Source organism: Mercenaria mercenaria, chromosome 3 (genome assembly GCF_021730395.1).
Source record: "Mercenaria mercenaria strain notata chromosome 3, MADL_Memer_1, whole genome shotgun sequence".
Taxonomy (NCBI): Eukaryota; Metazoa; Mollusca; class Bivalvia; order Venerida; family Veneridae; genus Mercenaria; species Mercenaria mercenaria.
In genome coordinates, this window is record NC_069363.1 from 79,746,588 (window position 1) to 79,763,656 (window position 17,069).

At 36.5% G+C, this 17,069-nt stretch overlaps 1 protein-coding gene across 2 annotated transcripts in view; it reads right to left on the reverse strand.

Annotated features, from left to right (window-relative positions):
- Nucleotides 1-17,069, reverse strand: part of LOC123524294 (CDK5 and ABL1 enzyme substrate 1-like) — an 81,055-nt gene that overhangs the window by 56,615 nt on the left and 7,371 nt on the right. For both annotated transcript variants that reach the window (XM_053539018.1, XM_053539017.1), the window contains exon 3: nucleotides 15,947-16,058. In XM_053539018.1, coding sequence (XP_053394993.1) covers nucleotides 15,947-16,058 — 112 coding nt within the window. The remainder of the gene's footprint in view (nucleotides 1-15,946; nucleotides 16,059-17,069) is intronic.

The window sequence follows — 17,069 nt, forward strand, 5'->3', positions numbered from 1 at the left end:
CTGCATGTTGTCTTGATGGGGTTAAAATCTGATGCCAGCTTTATGAAAATCTTAAAAGCAGTTCAGAAGATATGGAGAAGTTATGAATTAGGCTTGTTGACATTTGCTCTCCATGAGTGTCGTTGACCTTGGACCTAGTGACCTGGATCATGTGTTTTGTACATGGTCTTGGTAAGGTTGATGCCACTTTTATGAAAATATTCCTTAGGTTTAAGAGGATAAAGTAGTTAGGGCTGTAACGAGTATCCAAGTACTCGGATATCCACAAATTCGACCAAAAGTTTTATTACGGATATTCGTCATTGTCAAGATCGTTGGATCGTGATCTTTTTCATAAATACCTGCAATATGTAATATTCTATCAATAAAACTAAATTAAAGCCACATTAAACGTTTTCAATTAATTTTCTTGCACATGTAAGTTGATTAAGCGTTGTCAGTTTCGAAACCGAATGTAAACAAATGTCATAGGTAGAGTTAACATCGGTCTTATATTCAAACTAAAATTAATGTGAAATCTGTCAAAACAGTGAATAAACATTTTTCATTTAAGAAATTTTTTTCACATTTAAGAAATTAAATTCAATAAAAAGTTAAATACGCCATTTCTTTCCAATAGATAAAATCTTTTATCAAAAAATGCGAAACTGCTAGATTCTACAAAATATTGTGATATCAATGACGTCAAATTAATGACTGACGTCATTTATCATTCGTCTGCAAGTATGGAGTCCACTCACTACTTTAACTAGAACTGTCACAGGAGTGACTCATACCCCCACCATACGGTCTTGTCACAGAAGAATGGCAACCATAAGGAATCTTAAAAATACTTCATCCTGGGCTTCCACATATAAGTAATACTAGTATAATACTAGTATAGTAATACTAGTAAATATATTAAATCTCTAATATTAGAGATACACTAAAAGCGAATACAAAAAAGTGTCTTACCGACCAATGTTACCACAGAAAAATGTTTTTACTTTTTACATAGGACTTGTAATAAAAAAGTTAGAAAAATACCTAAAATATTGAAAATCTAAAAATAGGATTTCTAAAAATAGACTATTTCCTGGAATTTAAGGGGAAGAAACTCAGTACAAAAGTTTAAAAAGGTTACTTCCCTTTGGCTCCAAGCCAATCAGAATGAGATATAGTGAAAATACATCAAAACCAACCTTAAATTCTAGGTAAAAGGGGACACAATTCAAGAAAAATTAGTGTCAGAGTTATGCACCTTGTGTCACATGATGTGGGTGATGAGGTGGAACATCTATTTTAAGTCTGAATCAAATCCATTCAGTAGTAACTGAGATATAGTGAAAATACATCAAAATTAACCTTAAATTCTAAGTAAAAAGGGGCATAATTCATGAAAAATTGGTGTCAGAGTTATGCACCTTGTGTCACATGATGTGGGTGATGAGGTGGAACTTCTACTTTAAGTTTGAATCAAATCCATTTTGTAATAATTGAGATATAGTGAAAATACATCAAAATCAACCTTAAATTTGAAGTAAAAGGGGACATAATTCATAAAAAATTTACGTCAGAGTTAAGCACCTTATGTCACATCATCGGGGTGATGAGGTGGAACAATTATTTTAAGTTTGAATCAAATCCATTTAGTAATAACTGAGATATAGTGAAAATACAACAAAATTAACCTTAAATTCTAAGTGAAAGGGGACATAATTCATGAAAACTTGGTGTCAGAGTTATGCACCTTGTGTCACATGATGTGGTTGATGAGGTGGAACATCTATTTTAAGTTTGAATCAAATCCATTCAGTAGTAACTGAGATATAGTGAAAATACATCAAAATTAACCTTAAATTCTAAGTAAAAAGGGGCATAATTCATAAAAAAAATGGTGTCAGAGTTATGCACCTTGTGTCACATGATGTGGGTGATGAGGTGGAACATCTATTTTAAGTCTGAATCAAATCCATTTAGTAATAACTGAGATATAGTGAAAATACAACAAAATTAACCTTAAATTCTAAGTAAAAGGGGACATAATTCATGAAAACTTGGTGTCAAGAGTTATGCATCTTGTGTCACATGATGCGGGTGATAAGGTGGAACATGTATTTTAAGTTTGAATCAAATCCATTTAGTAACAAGAGGACCATGATGGTCCTGAATCGCTCACCTCTTCCCACTTTTGAGTATGACGTCATTTTTCTATTATTTGACATAGTGAGCTAGTTTTTGAGCTCATGTGACCCCAGAACTTGACCTAGATATTATCAACATAAAAATTCTGACCAATTTTCATGAAGATCCATTGAAAAATATGGTCTCTAGAGAGGTCACAAGGTTTTTCTATTATTTGACCTATCGACCTAGTTTTCGAAGGTACGTGACCCTGTTTTGAACTTTACCTAGATATCATCAAGATGAACATTCTCACTAATTTTCATGAAGATCTCATGAAAAATATGGCCTCTAGAGAGGTCACAAGGTTTTTTTATTTTTATACCTACTGGCCTAGTTTTTGACTGCACGTGACCCAGTTTCGAAACTGACCTAGATATCATCAAGGTGAACATACAGATCAATTTTCATGAAGATCCATTGAAAAATATGGCCTCTAGAGAGGTCAAAAGATTTTTCTAATTTTAGACCTACTGACCTTGTTTTTGACCGCAGTTGACCCAGTTTCAAACCTGACCTAGATATCATCAAGATGAACATTCAGACTAACTTTCATACAGATCCCATGAAAAGTATGGCCTCTAGAGAGGTCACAAGGCTTTTTTATTATTTGACGTAATGACCTAGTTTTTAAAGGCACGTGACCCAGTTTCAAACTTGACCTAGATATCATCAAGGTAAACATTCTGACCAATTTTCATGAAGATCCATTCAAGGGTATGGCCTCTAGAGAGGTCACAAGGTTTTTCTATTTTAAGACCTACTGACCTAGTTTTTGATCGCAATTGACCCAGTTTCAAACCTGACCTATATATCATCAAGATAAACATTCAGACCAACTTTCATACAGATCCCATGAAAAATATGGCCTCTAGAGAGGTCACAAGGTTTTTCTATTATTTTACCTACTGACCTAGTTTTTGATGGCACGTTACCCACTTTCGAACTTGACCTAGATATCATCAAGATGAACATTCAGACCAACTTTCATACAGATCCCATGAAAAATATGGCCTCTAGAGAGGTCACAAGGTTTTTCTATTATTTGACCTACTGACCTAGTTTTTGATGGCACGTGACCAACTTTCGAACTTGACCTACATATCATCAAGGTGAACATTCTGACCAATTTTATGAAGATCTCATGAATAATAATGGCCTCTAGAGAGGTCACAAGGTTTTTCTATTTTTAGACCTACTGACCTAGTTTTTGACCGCACGTGACCCAGTTTAGAACTTGACCTAGATATCATCAAGGTGAACATTCTGACCAATTTTTATGAAGATCCATTCACAAGTATGGCCTCTAGAGAGGTCACAAGGTTTTTCTATTTTTAGACCTACTGACCTAGTTTTTGACCGCACATGACCCAGTTTCGAACTCGACCTAGATATCATCAGGATGAACATTCAGACCAACTTTCATACAGATCCTATGAAAAATATGGCCTTTATAGAGGTCAGAAGGTTTTTCTATTATTTGACCTACTGACCTAGTTTTTGACGCCACGTGACCCAGTTTCGAACTTGACCTAGATATCATCAAGGTGAACATTCTGACCAATTTTCATAAAGATCCCATGAAAAATATGGCCTTTAGAGAGGTCAGAAGGTTTTTCTATTATTTGGCCTACTAACCTAGTTTTTGAGGCCACGTGACCCAGTTTCGAACCTGACCTAGATATCATCAAGGTGAACATTCAGACCAACTTTCATACAGATCCCATGAAAAATATGGCCTCCAGAGAGGTCACAAGGTTTTTCTATTATTTGACCTACTGACCTAGTTTTTGAAGGCACGTGACCCACTTTCGAACTTGACCTACATATCATCAAGGTGAACATTCTGAACAATTTTCATGAAGATCTCATGAAATATATGGCCTCTATAGAGGTCACAAGGTTTTTCTATTTTTAGACCTACTGACCTAGTTTTTGACCGCACGTGACCCAGTTTCGAAGTTGACCTACATAACTTTAAGGTGAACATTCTGACCAATTTTTATGAAGATCCATTCACAAGTATGGCCTCTAGAGAGGTCACAAGGTTTTTCTATTTTTAGACCTACTGACCTAGTTTTTGACCGCACGTGACCCAGTTTCGAACTTGACCTAGATATCATCAAGATGAACATTCAGACCAACTTTCATACAGATCCCATGAAAAATATGGCCTCTAGAGAGGTCACAAGGTTTTTCTATCATTTGACCTACTGACCTAGTTTTTGATGCCATGTGACCCAGGTTCGAACTTGACCTAGATATCATCAAGGTGAACATTCTGACCAATTTTCATGAAGATCTTGTGAAATATATGGCCTCTAGAGAGGTCACAAGGTTTTTCTATTTTTAGACCTACTGACCTAGTTTTTGAACGCACGTGACCCAGTTTCGAACTTGACCTAGATATCATCAAGGGGAACATTATGACCAATTTTCATAAAGATCCCATGAAAAATGTGACCTCTAGAGTGGTCACAAGCAAAAGTTTACGCACGCACGGACGGACGGACTGACGGACGGACGACGGACGCTGCACGATCACAAAAGCTCACCTTGTCACTTTGTGACAGGTGAGCTAATAACTGAGATAATAGATTTCGGGACGGGACGGGATGGGACGGGACGTGACAAAACTGACTCCTATATACCCCCCTCAAACATGTTTGGTGGGGCTATAATTAATGAGCAAAACATTAAACCGAAGTCAAAACTGTTAAACTGAGCAGCTATGAGAACTGAAAAAGTTTAGATTCCATATAGAAAATGGTACATATATAACAATAAAATTATTGCATGTTTGTATCATTATTTATAAGTTGTTGCAGGTGATCCGTGGTTCGATCTGTGAATCGTCAGCCCCGACTCTTGGATCGGATCGCCACTTGTCCGACGATCCACAGCCCTATATGTAGTGGACACAAATCCCAGACTAACATGCCTGACTCTAAAATAGCCCCCATAATTATACTTTGCTTCAGTGGTTATGATAACCAAACAAATGTAAATGCCTATAAAATACATTTGCCTCTTTTACAAAGAAAATGTACCAAAGCTAGTATACAAAAATGGCTTATGCTGCAACAGTTGTTAGAAGAGGGAACAAATCCTGTTATAAAAATAAAATTGTGTCCATAGGACATGGATGCCCCCATATATTGCGCCATCCTTTATGGTCATATTCAGATAAGGTTGTACATCTGAGTAACTTTGAATCCATTCCTTCAAAATGTGTATGAGGAAATGAACACACCAAATTTCTTCACTACGGCCTATTTTGTGAAATTGAGAAAGGGCCATAATCCTAGAAAAAAAACACACAGAAAACAGTCCACTATTTATTGTCACATTAACATCAAGGTCCTTCATCTGTGAAACTTTCAAGCATATCCGTTCAACAGTTTTTGAGTTGGACACACATGATTTTCCTCTATACTCTTTTTATCAAAACTATCAACATGATCAAAGGGCCATAACTGTGGTAAAAATAGTCACAGCAAAACTTCACTTATGGTCATCTGCACATCAAGCTTATACATCTGTGGAAGTTTGAAGCAACAAGAGGGTCATGATGACCCTGGATCGCTGACCTGAGTAATATGAGCCACATGTTTCAAATGGCAAACTGATGCTAAAATATTAGAAAGTAGGTCAGTAGGTCACATTCATGGTCACTGAAAGTTAGTTTTAAGATCATTGCGCAAAACTGTACATGTCATCCAAATTTCAAGACTGTATCCTAAAAAACAAGAAAGTAGGTCAAGGTCACAGTCAAGTGATCCCTTATCGCTTGGGGTCATCAGTTAATTATAATTAAACAGTCTAGGAAATATGATCTGATAATTTTTGAAGTATTTTTTCCTATATAACTCATAATTATAACAAGTGACCCCCAGGGTGGGGCCTCTTTTCACCCCAGGGGCATAATTTGAACAAACTTGTTAGAAATCCACCAGGCAATGCTACATACCAAATATCAAAGGCCTAGGCCTTGAACTTTCATACAAGAAGATCTTTATTTTTTTTCCTATATAAGTCTATGTTAAACTTGGTACCCCCAGGGCAAGGCCTCTTTTTACCCTAGCGACATAATTTGAACAAATTTGGTAGAGAAACACTAGGAAAGGCAACATACTTAATACCAAAAGCCTAGGCCTTGCATTTTCAGGCAAGAAGATTTTTAAAGTTTTTTTCCTGTATAAGTCTATGTAGAACTTGAGACCCCCCGAGGCAGGGCCTCTTTCACCCCAGTGGCATAACTTGAACAATTTTGGTAGAGGACCACAAGGCAATGCTACATACAAAATATCAAAGGCCTAGGTCTTGTGGTTTTAGACAAGAAGATTTTTAAAGTTTTTTACTATATAAGTCTATGTAAAACTTGTGACCCCCAGTCCGGGGCCTCTTTTCACCCCTGGTGCACAATTTGAACAATCTTGATAGAGGACCATAAGATGATGTCACATGCCAAATATCAAGGCTCTTCGCCTTGCGGTTTTGGACAAGAAGATTTTTTAAGTGTTTCCTTTCGGTTGCCATGGCAACCAGAGTTCTGCATGGAATTCAATTCTTTGAACAATTTTGAAAGGGGACCACCCAAGGATCATTCCTGTGAAGTTTGGTGTAATTCTGCCCAGCGGTTTTCAAGAAGATTTTTTTAGAAAATGTTGACCGACGGACGACGCACGTCACACGACACACGACGGACGACGGATATCGAGCGGTCACAAAAGCTCACCATGAGCCTTTGGCTCAGGTGAGCTAATATTCAGGCTAATAGTGTGGGAGGAGTTGGACACACAAGATTTCGGGACGTATGTACAGACGGTGGACAGCAGCAAAGCTAAATGCCCCCAACATAAATATGGGGGGCGTAAACAGGCACACTACGAAAAGATATACAATGCAAACAGATTACCTCCTTACAGCCATTTGTAGACAATAGTGAGGCTGAGATTTCAATAAGTGCATGTGCACCTATATTTGCAGTAAATCCATAAACATTTGGTAATAAGGAGTCCGCTAAAAACTAATCAATATGTTAAGTCCAGAAGCTTGTTAATGAACAGAAATACAAAATTAGGTTTTACAATGGTTTTATTTACTTATACTGTGAAATCATTTTTATTTGCATAGGACGGATTTTCGCGTATTACGCGCTAGGACCGATGTGCAAATTTAAGACCGCGCTATTATTATTTTTTTTATTATATTTTTCATTGCTAAAATTGAAAATGCGCAAATTAAAGCCCGCGCGAAACAGTCCTTCTTCACGTTTGCGCGAAATTTCATGCCAGCGAATTTAAATGATTTCGCAGTATACCTAAGTCTGTTTAAAATAATATTGACACTACAGGCACTTTAATTGAATCATAATTTTTCCGTAAAATACCTGCACAACAGCTTTATCTATCTGCAGCCAGCACATACAGAACAGAAATGAGGAACTCAAAACAAAAAGTCAATTCATTCGACTGATGTGAAGTTACAGTCTTACCATCAAAAAACTAAAATTTGCACATTAATGCAAAACCACTCACAAAAGCTATAACGATGAATCAGAATGGCAGCAAAAAAAAACAAGAGGACCATGATGGTCCTGAATCGCTCACCTATCCCCACATGACCCAGTGTTGAACTGAGTATGACGTCGTTATTTCTATTATTTGACATAGTGACCTAGTTTTTGAGCACATGTGACCTAGATATCATCAAGATAAAAAATTCTGACCAATTTTCATGAAGATCCATTGAAAAATATGACCTCTAGAGAGGTCACAAGGTTTTTCTATTATTTGACCTAATGACCTAGTTTTTGAAGGCACGTGACCCACTTTTGAACTTGACCTAGAAATCATCAAGGTGAACATTCTCACCAATTTTCATGAAGATCTAATGAAAAATATGGCCTCTAGAGAGGTCGCAAGGTTTTTCTTTTTTCGACCTACTGACCTAGTTTTTGACCGCACATGACCCAGTTAAGAACTTGAACTGGGTATCATCAAGCTGAACATTCTCACCAATTTTCATGAAGATCCATTGAGAAATATGGCCTCTAGAGACGTCAAAAGGTTTTTCTATTTTTAGACCTACTGACCTAGTTTTTGACCGCACGTGACCCAGTTTCTAACATGACCTAGATATCATCAAGATAAACATTCTGACCAATTTTCATGAAGATCTCTTGAAAAATATGGCCTCTAGAGAGGTCACAAGGTTTTTCTATTTTTAGATCTACTGACCTAGTTATTGACCGCACATGACCCAGTTTCGAACCTGACCTAGATATCATCAAGGTGAACATTCTGACTAATTTTCATAAAGATCCCATGAAAAATATGGCCTCTAGAGAGGTCACAAAGTTTTTCTATTTTCAGACCTACTGACCTAGATTTTGACCGCACGTGACCCAGTTTCAAACTTGACCTAGATATCATTAAGGTGAACATTCTGACCAATTTTCATGAAGATCTCTTGAAAAATATGGCCTCTAGAGAGGTCACAAGGTTTTTCTATTTTTAGACCTACTGACCTAGTTTTTGACCCCACGTGACCCAGTTTCGAACTTGACCTAGAGATCATCAAGGTGAACATTCTGACCAATTTTCATGAAGATTTATTGAGAAATATGGCCTCTAGAGAGGTCACAAGGTTTTTCTATTTTTAGACCTACTGACCTAGTTTTTGACCCCATGTGACCCAGTTTCGAACTTGACCTAGATATCATCAAGGTGAACATTCTGACCAATTTTCATGAAGATCTCATGAAAAATATGGCCTCTAGAGAGGTCACAAGGTTTTTCTATTTTTAGACCTACTGACCTAGTTTTTGACCACAGGTGACCCAGTTTCGAACTTGACCTAGATATCATCAAGATGAACATTCTGACCAACTTTCATAAAGATCCCATGAAAAATGTGACCTCTAGAGTGGTCACAAGCAAAAGTTTACGCACGCACGCACGCACGGACGGACGGACGGTTGACGGACGACGGACGCCACGGGATCACAAAAGCTCACCTTGTCACTTTGTGACAGGTGAGCTAAAAAGGGGTTACAATAACTAAAAATAAATCAAGGTTAGAACACATAACTTACTTCGGTTTGACAAATTTATCCATGTTGACCCTATAATTAAAGTTTCAGTTTTGGAATTACAACAAACCAAAGTCTTAAAGATTAACTGTCATTATTTAAAGCACAAGATTTTAAGGTCACTGGCCATAACTTAAACATTTACTCATACAGAAACCAAGTACACTTGTAGCATAACGATTTTATGTAGTGTATTTATTTTCACCAAATATTAAGTCTTGTGAATTAAACAAGAGCTGTTGGATGAAAGCGCGCTCGACTATTCGAAGAATTGATTGAAGAATGGGGTCAAAATATTTCCGTAGATTTTCAGACAAAAGAAAAAAGGGATTAAACAAAAAATGTTCCTGTATTTGTGGATTTCGATTAGTCTTGCACTAAATGGCAATGTGTGACCATGATGGCAAATATGTTAAGTTATATGTTAGGCAAAATATGGACTTGTATGAAAAATTTAACTAATTTCAAAGTCCAAAAAGAGCCATAATTCAGCCAAAATAGTTGTCAGAGTTATGTACTCTTGCCTTACAGATGGAAATCATAATGATAAACAAGTGTCTAAAGTTTCAAAGCCATATGTCAAATAGTCTTGACAAAACATGGATATATACGAAAACAGAACCAATTTCCAAGTTCAAAAAGGGCCATAATTCAGCCAAAAAAGATGACAGAGTTATGAACTCTTGCCTATTGATAGAGACTATAATACTGAACAAGATATAAAAGTTTCAAAGCCATATGTCAAATACTTTACAAAAAATATAAACTGGTATGAAAAACTTAACCAAGATTTCTAAGTCAAGAAGGGGCAATAATTCAACCAAAATGCTTGATGGAGTTATGTACTCTTGCCTACAACTGGACATGGTGATGGTAAACAAGTGTTGAAAGTTTCAAAGCTTTATCTCAAAAGGCTTTGTCAAAATATTAACTGGTACGAAAAACTTAACCAAGATTTCTAAGTCAAAAGGGGCCATAATTCAGTCAAAATGCTTGACAGAGTTATGTAATCTTGCCTATAACTGGAAATGGTGATGGTAAACAAGTGTTGAAAGTTTCAAAGCTTTATCTCAAAAGACTTTGTCAAAATGTGGACCGGTACAAAAAACTTAACCAGGGTGTGACGCCGACGCCAACGCCGACGCCGACGCCATGGTGAGTAGGATAGCTCTACTTATTCTTCGAATAGTCGAGCTAAAAAGTACAGCACAAAGGAGATTCAATATCTAAGACTTGGAATCTCCAGACACTGTTTCTACTTGCTGGGAAGTTGATGGGAGATTATCTTATGAACAAGAGCTGTCCTTAAGACAGCGTGCTCCACTATTCGGTGATTTGACAGTAAAATGAATATATGTCTCAATAAGAGACCTCTACCTTAAAAGGAAGATACACCAAGGGGCATAATTCTGTCAAGAACACAAATCAGAGTTATTGGGATTGTTACCACATGATGGTAAAGATATATTTTGAGTTTCAAGTCATTATCTTATATAGTACCAAATCATGTCCAGAAAACAAAGTTTGTTAAAAAATTTAAGTATGAAAGGGGCATAATCTGGCCAAAAATACAAATCAAGAGTTATGGGGATTGTTACCACACATGCAGATGATGATGATAAAAATACATTTTAAGTTTCAAGTCTTTATCTTATATTACATTAAAGTTATATCCAGAAAGCGAAGAATGCACAAAAACTTTAAGTACAAAAGGGGCAAAATTCTGTCAAATATACAATTAGAGTTATGGGGTTTGTAACCACAAATGCAGATGATGATTGTAAAGAAATATTTTTAATTTCAAGTCATTAGCTTTTACAGTACCAAAGACATGTCTATAAACGAAGCTTTCAAAAAAATTAACATGAAAATAATTCCAAGTATAACAACTTTGTGACCTTGACCTTGGGTATAATGGGCCCAGCCCCTGCACATACTTTGTTTTTATGCTGGACAATGTTTATGTGAAATTACAGTAAGATATAAGCAATAGTAACAAAGATATGACAGAAAAACAAAGGTTGCCAAAAAACTTTAACCTTAAAAATAACCTAAGTATAACACCTTGGTGACCTTGACCTTGGGTATAATGGGCTCAGCCCCTACACATACTTTGTTTGTATACTGGACAATGTTTATGTGAAGTTACAGTAAGATATAAGCAATATTAACAATGATATGACAGAAACACAAAGGTTGCCGAAAAACTTTAACCAAGAAAGGTCACACCGACGCTGATGCTGGGGCGAGTAGAATAGCCCCCCTATTCTCCGAATAGTGGAGCTAATAAAGTATAATAAATCTAATAATAATGATAATGAACAATTTTTTTGTGAATTTTTTGTCTTAATGAGAAATTGGCCACTGTTTACAATGAAATCCAGAGCTCTGCTGTGCATATATACTGCTTTTTCATCAGGTTGTTGGACTAATCTAGCACAGCCCTAAGTATTTATAGCAAAAACATTGTTTTTATTGTGACAGTTAATCTTTAAAGTATTTTACGTGTGTTTTCTCTCTTTATGAGGTATGGTATGACAGAGATTAATATGGTATGATGGTAATGGTATCCTAGAACAGCTAAAATCTTTGCAATAAATTATATGATATACAATAACATGCAGTATTTGAATGTAAACAGAAGAGTCCTCGACCTCAATGCTAAGCTTAGCAATTTCTCCAAAACGTACTATTAATTTGATCATTAATTATATCATGAAAGAATGAAACAGCAAGTCTGAAACTGTGAGAAGTTTCAACTTGATCTACACAGCAGAAATATTTCTACATGCAAAAAGATCATCAAAAGAAACGCAGGCTGTCATACTTGGTTGAAGGTTCAATCAATCCTCCAAGCATGTTATTTTTATCTGCTGCATTTACTGGATCTAAAACATTCCTTCACAAAGCTAGTGCAAAGAAGGTTAAGCATTGCCAGGCAAAGAAATTAAAAGAGAAACTTTGAGAGTTGATCCAGAAGTAATATCACAGGTGCCGTTACAAGACCTGTCTAATGACTATAATTTGAAACCCAGCTTAAAAATACTGTTTGAAGCCTAGCATACAAACAGTATTTTCTAAGTTGAAAAAAGGGGCATAATTTTGCTAAAATGTAAGACAGCCTTATGAAAAATTGCCATGTGAGGTCACTCTATGTGCTAAAGAAGTACAGAGAATCTGATACCAAATGGTCAAACATTCTTACACGCAAAAATTTGAAGTAAAATTTCTATTTAGAAAGGAGCATAACTTTGACACAATATAAGCTTAAGTTATGTAACTTGTCCTTCTAGGTTAGTTCATGATGTGAAAGACATGTATGAAGTTTGAAAACATTTGACCAAGTAGTTTCTGAGAATTCTGCTTATATCCAAAACTTTAACCTGAAATTCTATGTTAACAAGAGCTAACCTCAAAATCAATAAGGGTCATCTGCTTGTCATGACAATCTTCCCTATCAATTTTCATGATCCTAGGCCCAAGCATTCTTGTGTTATCATCCGGAAACCGTTTAAGTATTCCAGGTCACTGTGACCTTGACCTTTGACCTATTGACCTCAAAATCAATAGGAGTCATTTGCTGATGATGACCAACCTCACTATCAATTTTCATGATCCTAGACCCAAGCGTTCTTAAGTTATCAAAACCATTTAACTGTTCTGGGTCACTGTGACCTTGACCTTTGACCTACAGATCTCAAAATCAATAGGGGACTTCTGCGTTTATGACCAACCTCCCTACCAACCTTCACGATCCTAGGCTTAAGCATTCTTGAGTTATCATCCAGAAACAGACTGGTCTACATACTGACCGACCGACCAACCAACCAACCTACTGACAGACATCTGCAAAACAATATACCCCTTCTTCTTCGAAGGGGGGCATAAAAAGAAGCATGATTTTGATAATTAGATTTATGTAACTTGTCCTGTTAGGTAATCTCATGATGAAGGCCTAGTAGTTTTAGAGAAACCTGCTTACATGATGCTGACCCAAGTGACAACTAGAGCTATCACTAAAGGTGATGAATGTACCCCCCGCATGCACTGACACAGTACATTGCAATTTGACGCACACAAGATAGCATAATTATGTGGACTGTATGTATATAGACTGTATGTATACAGTATAGTAACAAAAAACAAAGTCCCATAACTATGCAGAATATTTATCTAAAAGAATGTAACATGCACCATGCACAACTAGGGTTGGTACTGATCACTTGTGTGAAGTTTCATTAAATTGTGTGCAAGGGTTTGGTAGATTAGGCACGCACAAGATTGCATATGCAGACTGTATGTACATAGTATGTTAACAAGAAACAAAGTCCCATAACTCTGCAATTTTTGTCGCTGAAAGAACCTAACATGCCCCATGCACAACTACTGTTGTTACTGATCACTTGTGTGAAGTTTCATTAAATTGTGTCAAGGGGATGAGGAGAGATGGTGTGCACAAGATTGTGTCTATGTATATAGTATAGTAACAAAAAAACAAAGTCCCATAACTCTGCAATTTTTTTTCTAAAAGAACCTAACATGCCTCATGCACAACTACTGTTGGTACTGATCACTTGTGTGAAGTTTCATTAAATTGTGTCAAGGGGATGAGGAGAGATGGTGCGCACAAGACTGTGTCTATGTATATAGTATAGTAACAAAAAAACAAAGTCCCATAACTCTGCAAATTTTTTTTTCTGAAAGAACCTAACATGCCCCATGCACAACTACTGTTGTTACTGATCACTTGTGTGAAGTTTCATTAAATTGTGTCAAGGGGATGAGGAGAGATGGTGCGCACAAGATTGTGTCTATGTATATAGTATAGTAACAAAAAAACAAAGTCCCATAACTCTGCAAATTTTTTTTCTAAAAGAACCTAACATGCCCCATGCACAACTACTTTTGGTACTGATCACTTGTGTGGTTTCATTCAATTGTGTCAAGGGGATGAGGAGAGATGGTGCACACAAGATTGTGTCTATGTATATAGTATAGTAACAAAAAAACAAAGTCCCATAACTCTGCAAATTTTTTTTCTAAAAGAACCTAACATGCCCCATGCACAACTACTGTTGTTACTGATCACTTGTGTGAAGTTTCATTAAATTCTGTCAAGGGGATAAGGAGAGATGGTGCGCACAAGATTGCGTCTACGGACAGACGGCCAGACGGACAGACAGACAACATGAAACCAGTATACACCCCCCTTACAACTTTGTTGTCGGGGGGTACAAAAACAGCCCTCCAATTTGAAAAATTTCAAACAGCTAAGTTAAAAACGTGTATAATAAAAAAAGAAGAAAAAAAAGAGTATAACAAAAATTCTATCGAAGTACCTTGATCTATTAGCAATATTTTCTTAAAATATCATGAAAATATTTTGTTTGAGATACTGACATGAATAGAAAGCACGGTAACGGTGATCAATGCATGTCAGTGACGTGATTGACATCAATACATATATATTTTTGTCACTAGGCAACAGCAAGTCTTAGAACTACATGACAAACTCTAACCTGCAAAGATGCAGCTACAGTTCTCAGGGATGACTGCTAAAGATGTAACTTGACACTGACATAACTTCATATGATTAGGTGTGATATTTTGACGTTAATAGGTGATGTCTTTGTTTGAAATGATTTTTTCTGCTGACTGAAGAAATGCTTTTTTTGCACGTGGCAAAATGTCATCAGTGGTGAACTTTGCAATTAAAAAAGAACAAACTTAGAACTGAAAGACGTAACTTGACACCAACATAACTTCGTATGATTAGGTGTACTATTTTGGGGATTTCTTCTGTTAACTGAAGAAATGCTTTTTTGCTAATGGCGAAATTTTGTCAGTGGTGACATTTGAATTTAAAAGGAAACAAACCTAGAAAATAACAATTATTCACCTGTGTAATTTTAACTGAATAAGTGAGTATCTTGAAATAATTTCTATAATAATATAATGACGAATAAATCTGCAGTGGATGCAGTGGTATACTTTTGGATCAACCCTTGTATAATCCTGTAACAAGACACTAAACTTTCTATTGTTATAAGTGACAAATGTTCCAGTGTCTTTCTAGAGTGGATATTTGTACCAAGTGAATGAAAACATTATAGACTAGACAAGCCAAATCACCTCAATTCTTTGACCTGTGTGACCTTGAGCTTTGAACTAAGGATCTAAGTCTTGCAAGTGAAATGTCACCCTGTTGTAGAGAATGTTTCTGCCGAGTTACTTAAATATGAATCAATATATAAAGATGTTACACAGTCACTCACAATAACATGTGCAAGTCTCTGACCTCTTAACTCTAAGGTCAAGGTCACATAGAAGTCAAGTATTTTAAGTTATTTTCTTGTTCATTTTATAACTTTGTCATGGATAATCATTAATAAGACAAACTGTTTTATTCAGGACTCAGACCCTTTAACTAAAAGATCATGGTCACAGACAGAAAAACTATTAGGTATTTTTCATTTTTGATCTGTCTGGCAACAAAATGCTTTCAAAGATCTACTATCCTCAAAAATATGAATGCTACGGGTCAAAAGGCTCTCAAGTAAAAGACTGTAACCTCCTCGTCTACCTACAAACTGACATGCAAAGCCCTATGTTTCTATAGAAATTCTCTAAGTCCATACTAATTTATTAGACACTTCATGTTATCAAATAAGTTTTAATACACCGTACCTTTCATTTTTGATTCTTCTACGACTGTCTGGGGAAATAAATCTCACATCATGATCATGTGAATCACTGGACTCTCCCGACACAGAACTAGAGTATCGGCTCAATGAACGATCTGAAACAGTAATCATTTGTTTGTTTGTTTTGGGTTAAACGCCATTTTTCAACAGTATTTCAGTTATGTAACGGCAGCCAGTTAACCTAACCAGTGTTCCTGGACTCTGTACCAGTACAAACCTGTTCTCCGCAAGTAACTGTCAACTTCCCCACATGAATCAGAGATGGAGGACTAATGATTTCAGACACACTGTCTTTTATCAAATCTTCACTAGTGATACATGCATTTAATATGTAACATACAAAAAAATCAAAGTACCTGATTTTTTTGTATATTACATATTCAATGCATGAATCACTAGTTGTCTTTAACAGCACGAGAGTCATCCGGTATGTGGGGGTGGTGCCCGATGGGTTTTGCCGGCATGGGTAAAATCACCGGAAACACCTGTACCTGTATCACTGGTCCAGTCCGATGTGCAAGAACAACTCCTCAGAGACCTACCTGAAGTGACTACACTTAAACATCTGCATATAAAGTGGGAGGTGGGTATTACAAAAATTTCTTTAAAATACCAGGCATGAAAAAAACACTGCCCTGCATAAGATGACAAAATTTATTCTAAAACACCCCTTGAAATAATTACAACAAGGCAGTCTGAAAGACAGCTAAATCCCCCGCCACTGCTATGGATAGTGAAAGGGTAAAACCTTTGATTTTAGCTGTGACCTTGACCTTGAACTGACACGGCTGACTCATGAATTCTGCACAACGTCTTGATGAGGTGATCATTTGACCAAAGTTTCATGAAAATCCTTCAAGGGGTTTAGGAGATACAGAGCTGAAACCTTTGACCTTCAGTTGTGACCTTGACCTTGAGTTGACATGGCTGACTCATGAGTTCTTGATGAGGTGATCATTTGACCAAAGTTTGATGAAAATCCTTCAAGGGGTTAAGGAGATACAGAGTGGACACCAAATGGAAGGCTCAAACCTTCAACCCTTAGTTGTGACCTTGACCTTGAGCTGGCATGGTTGACTCATAATTTCTGCACATCGTCTTGATGA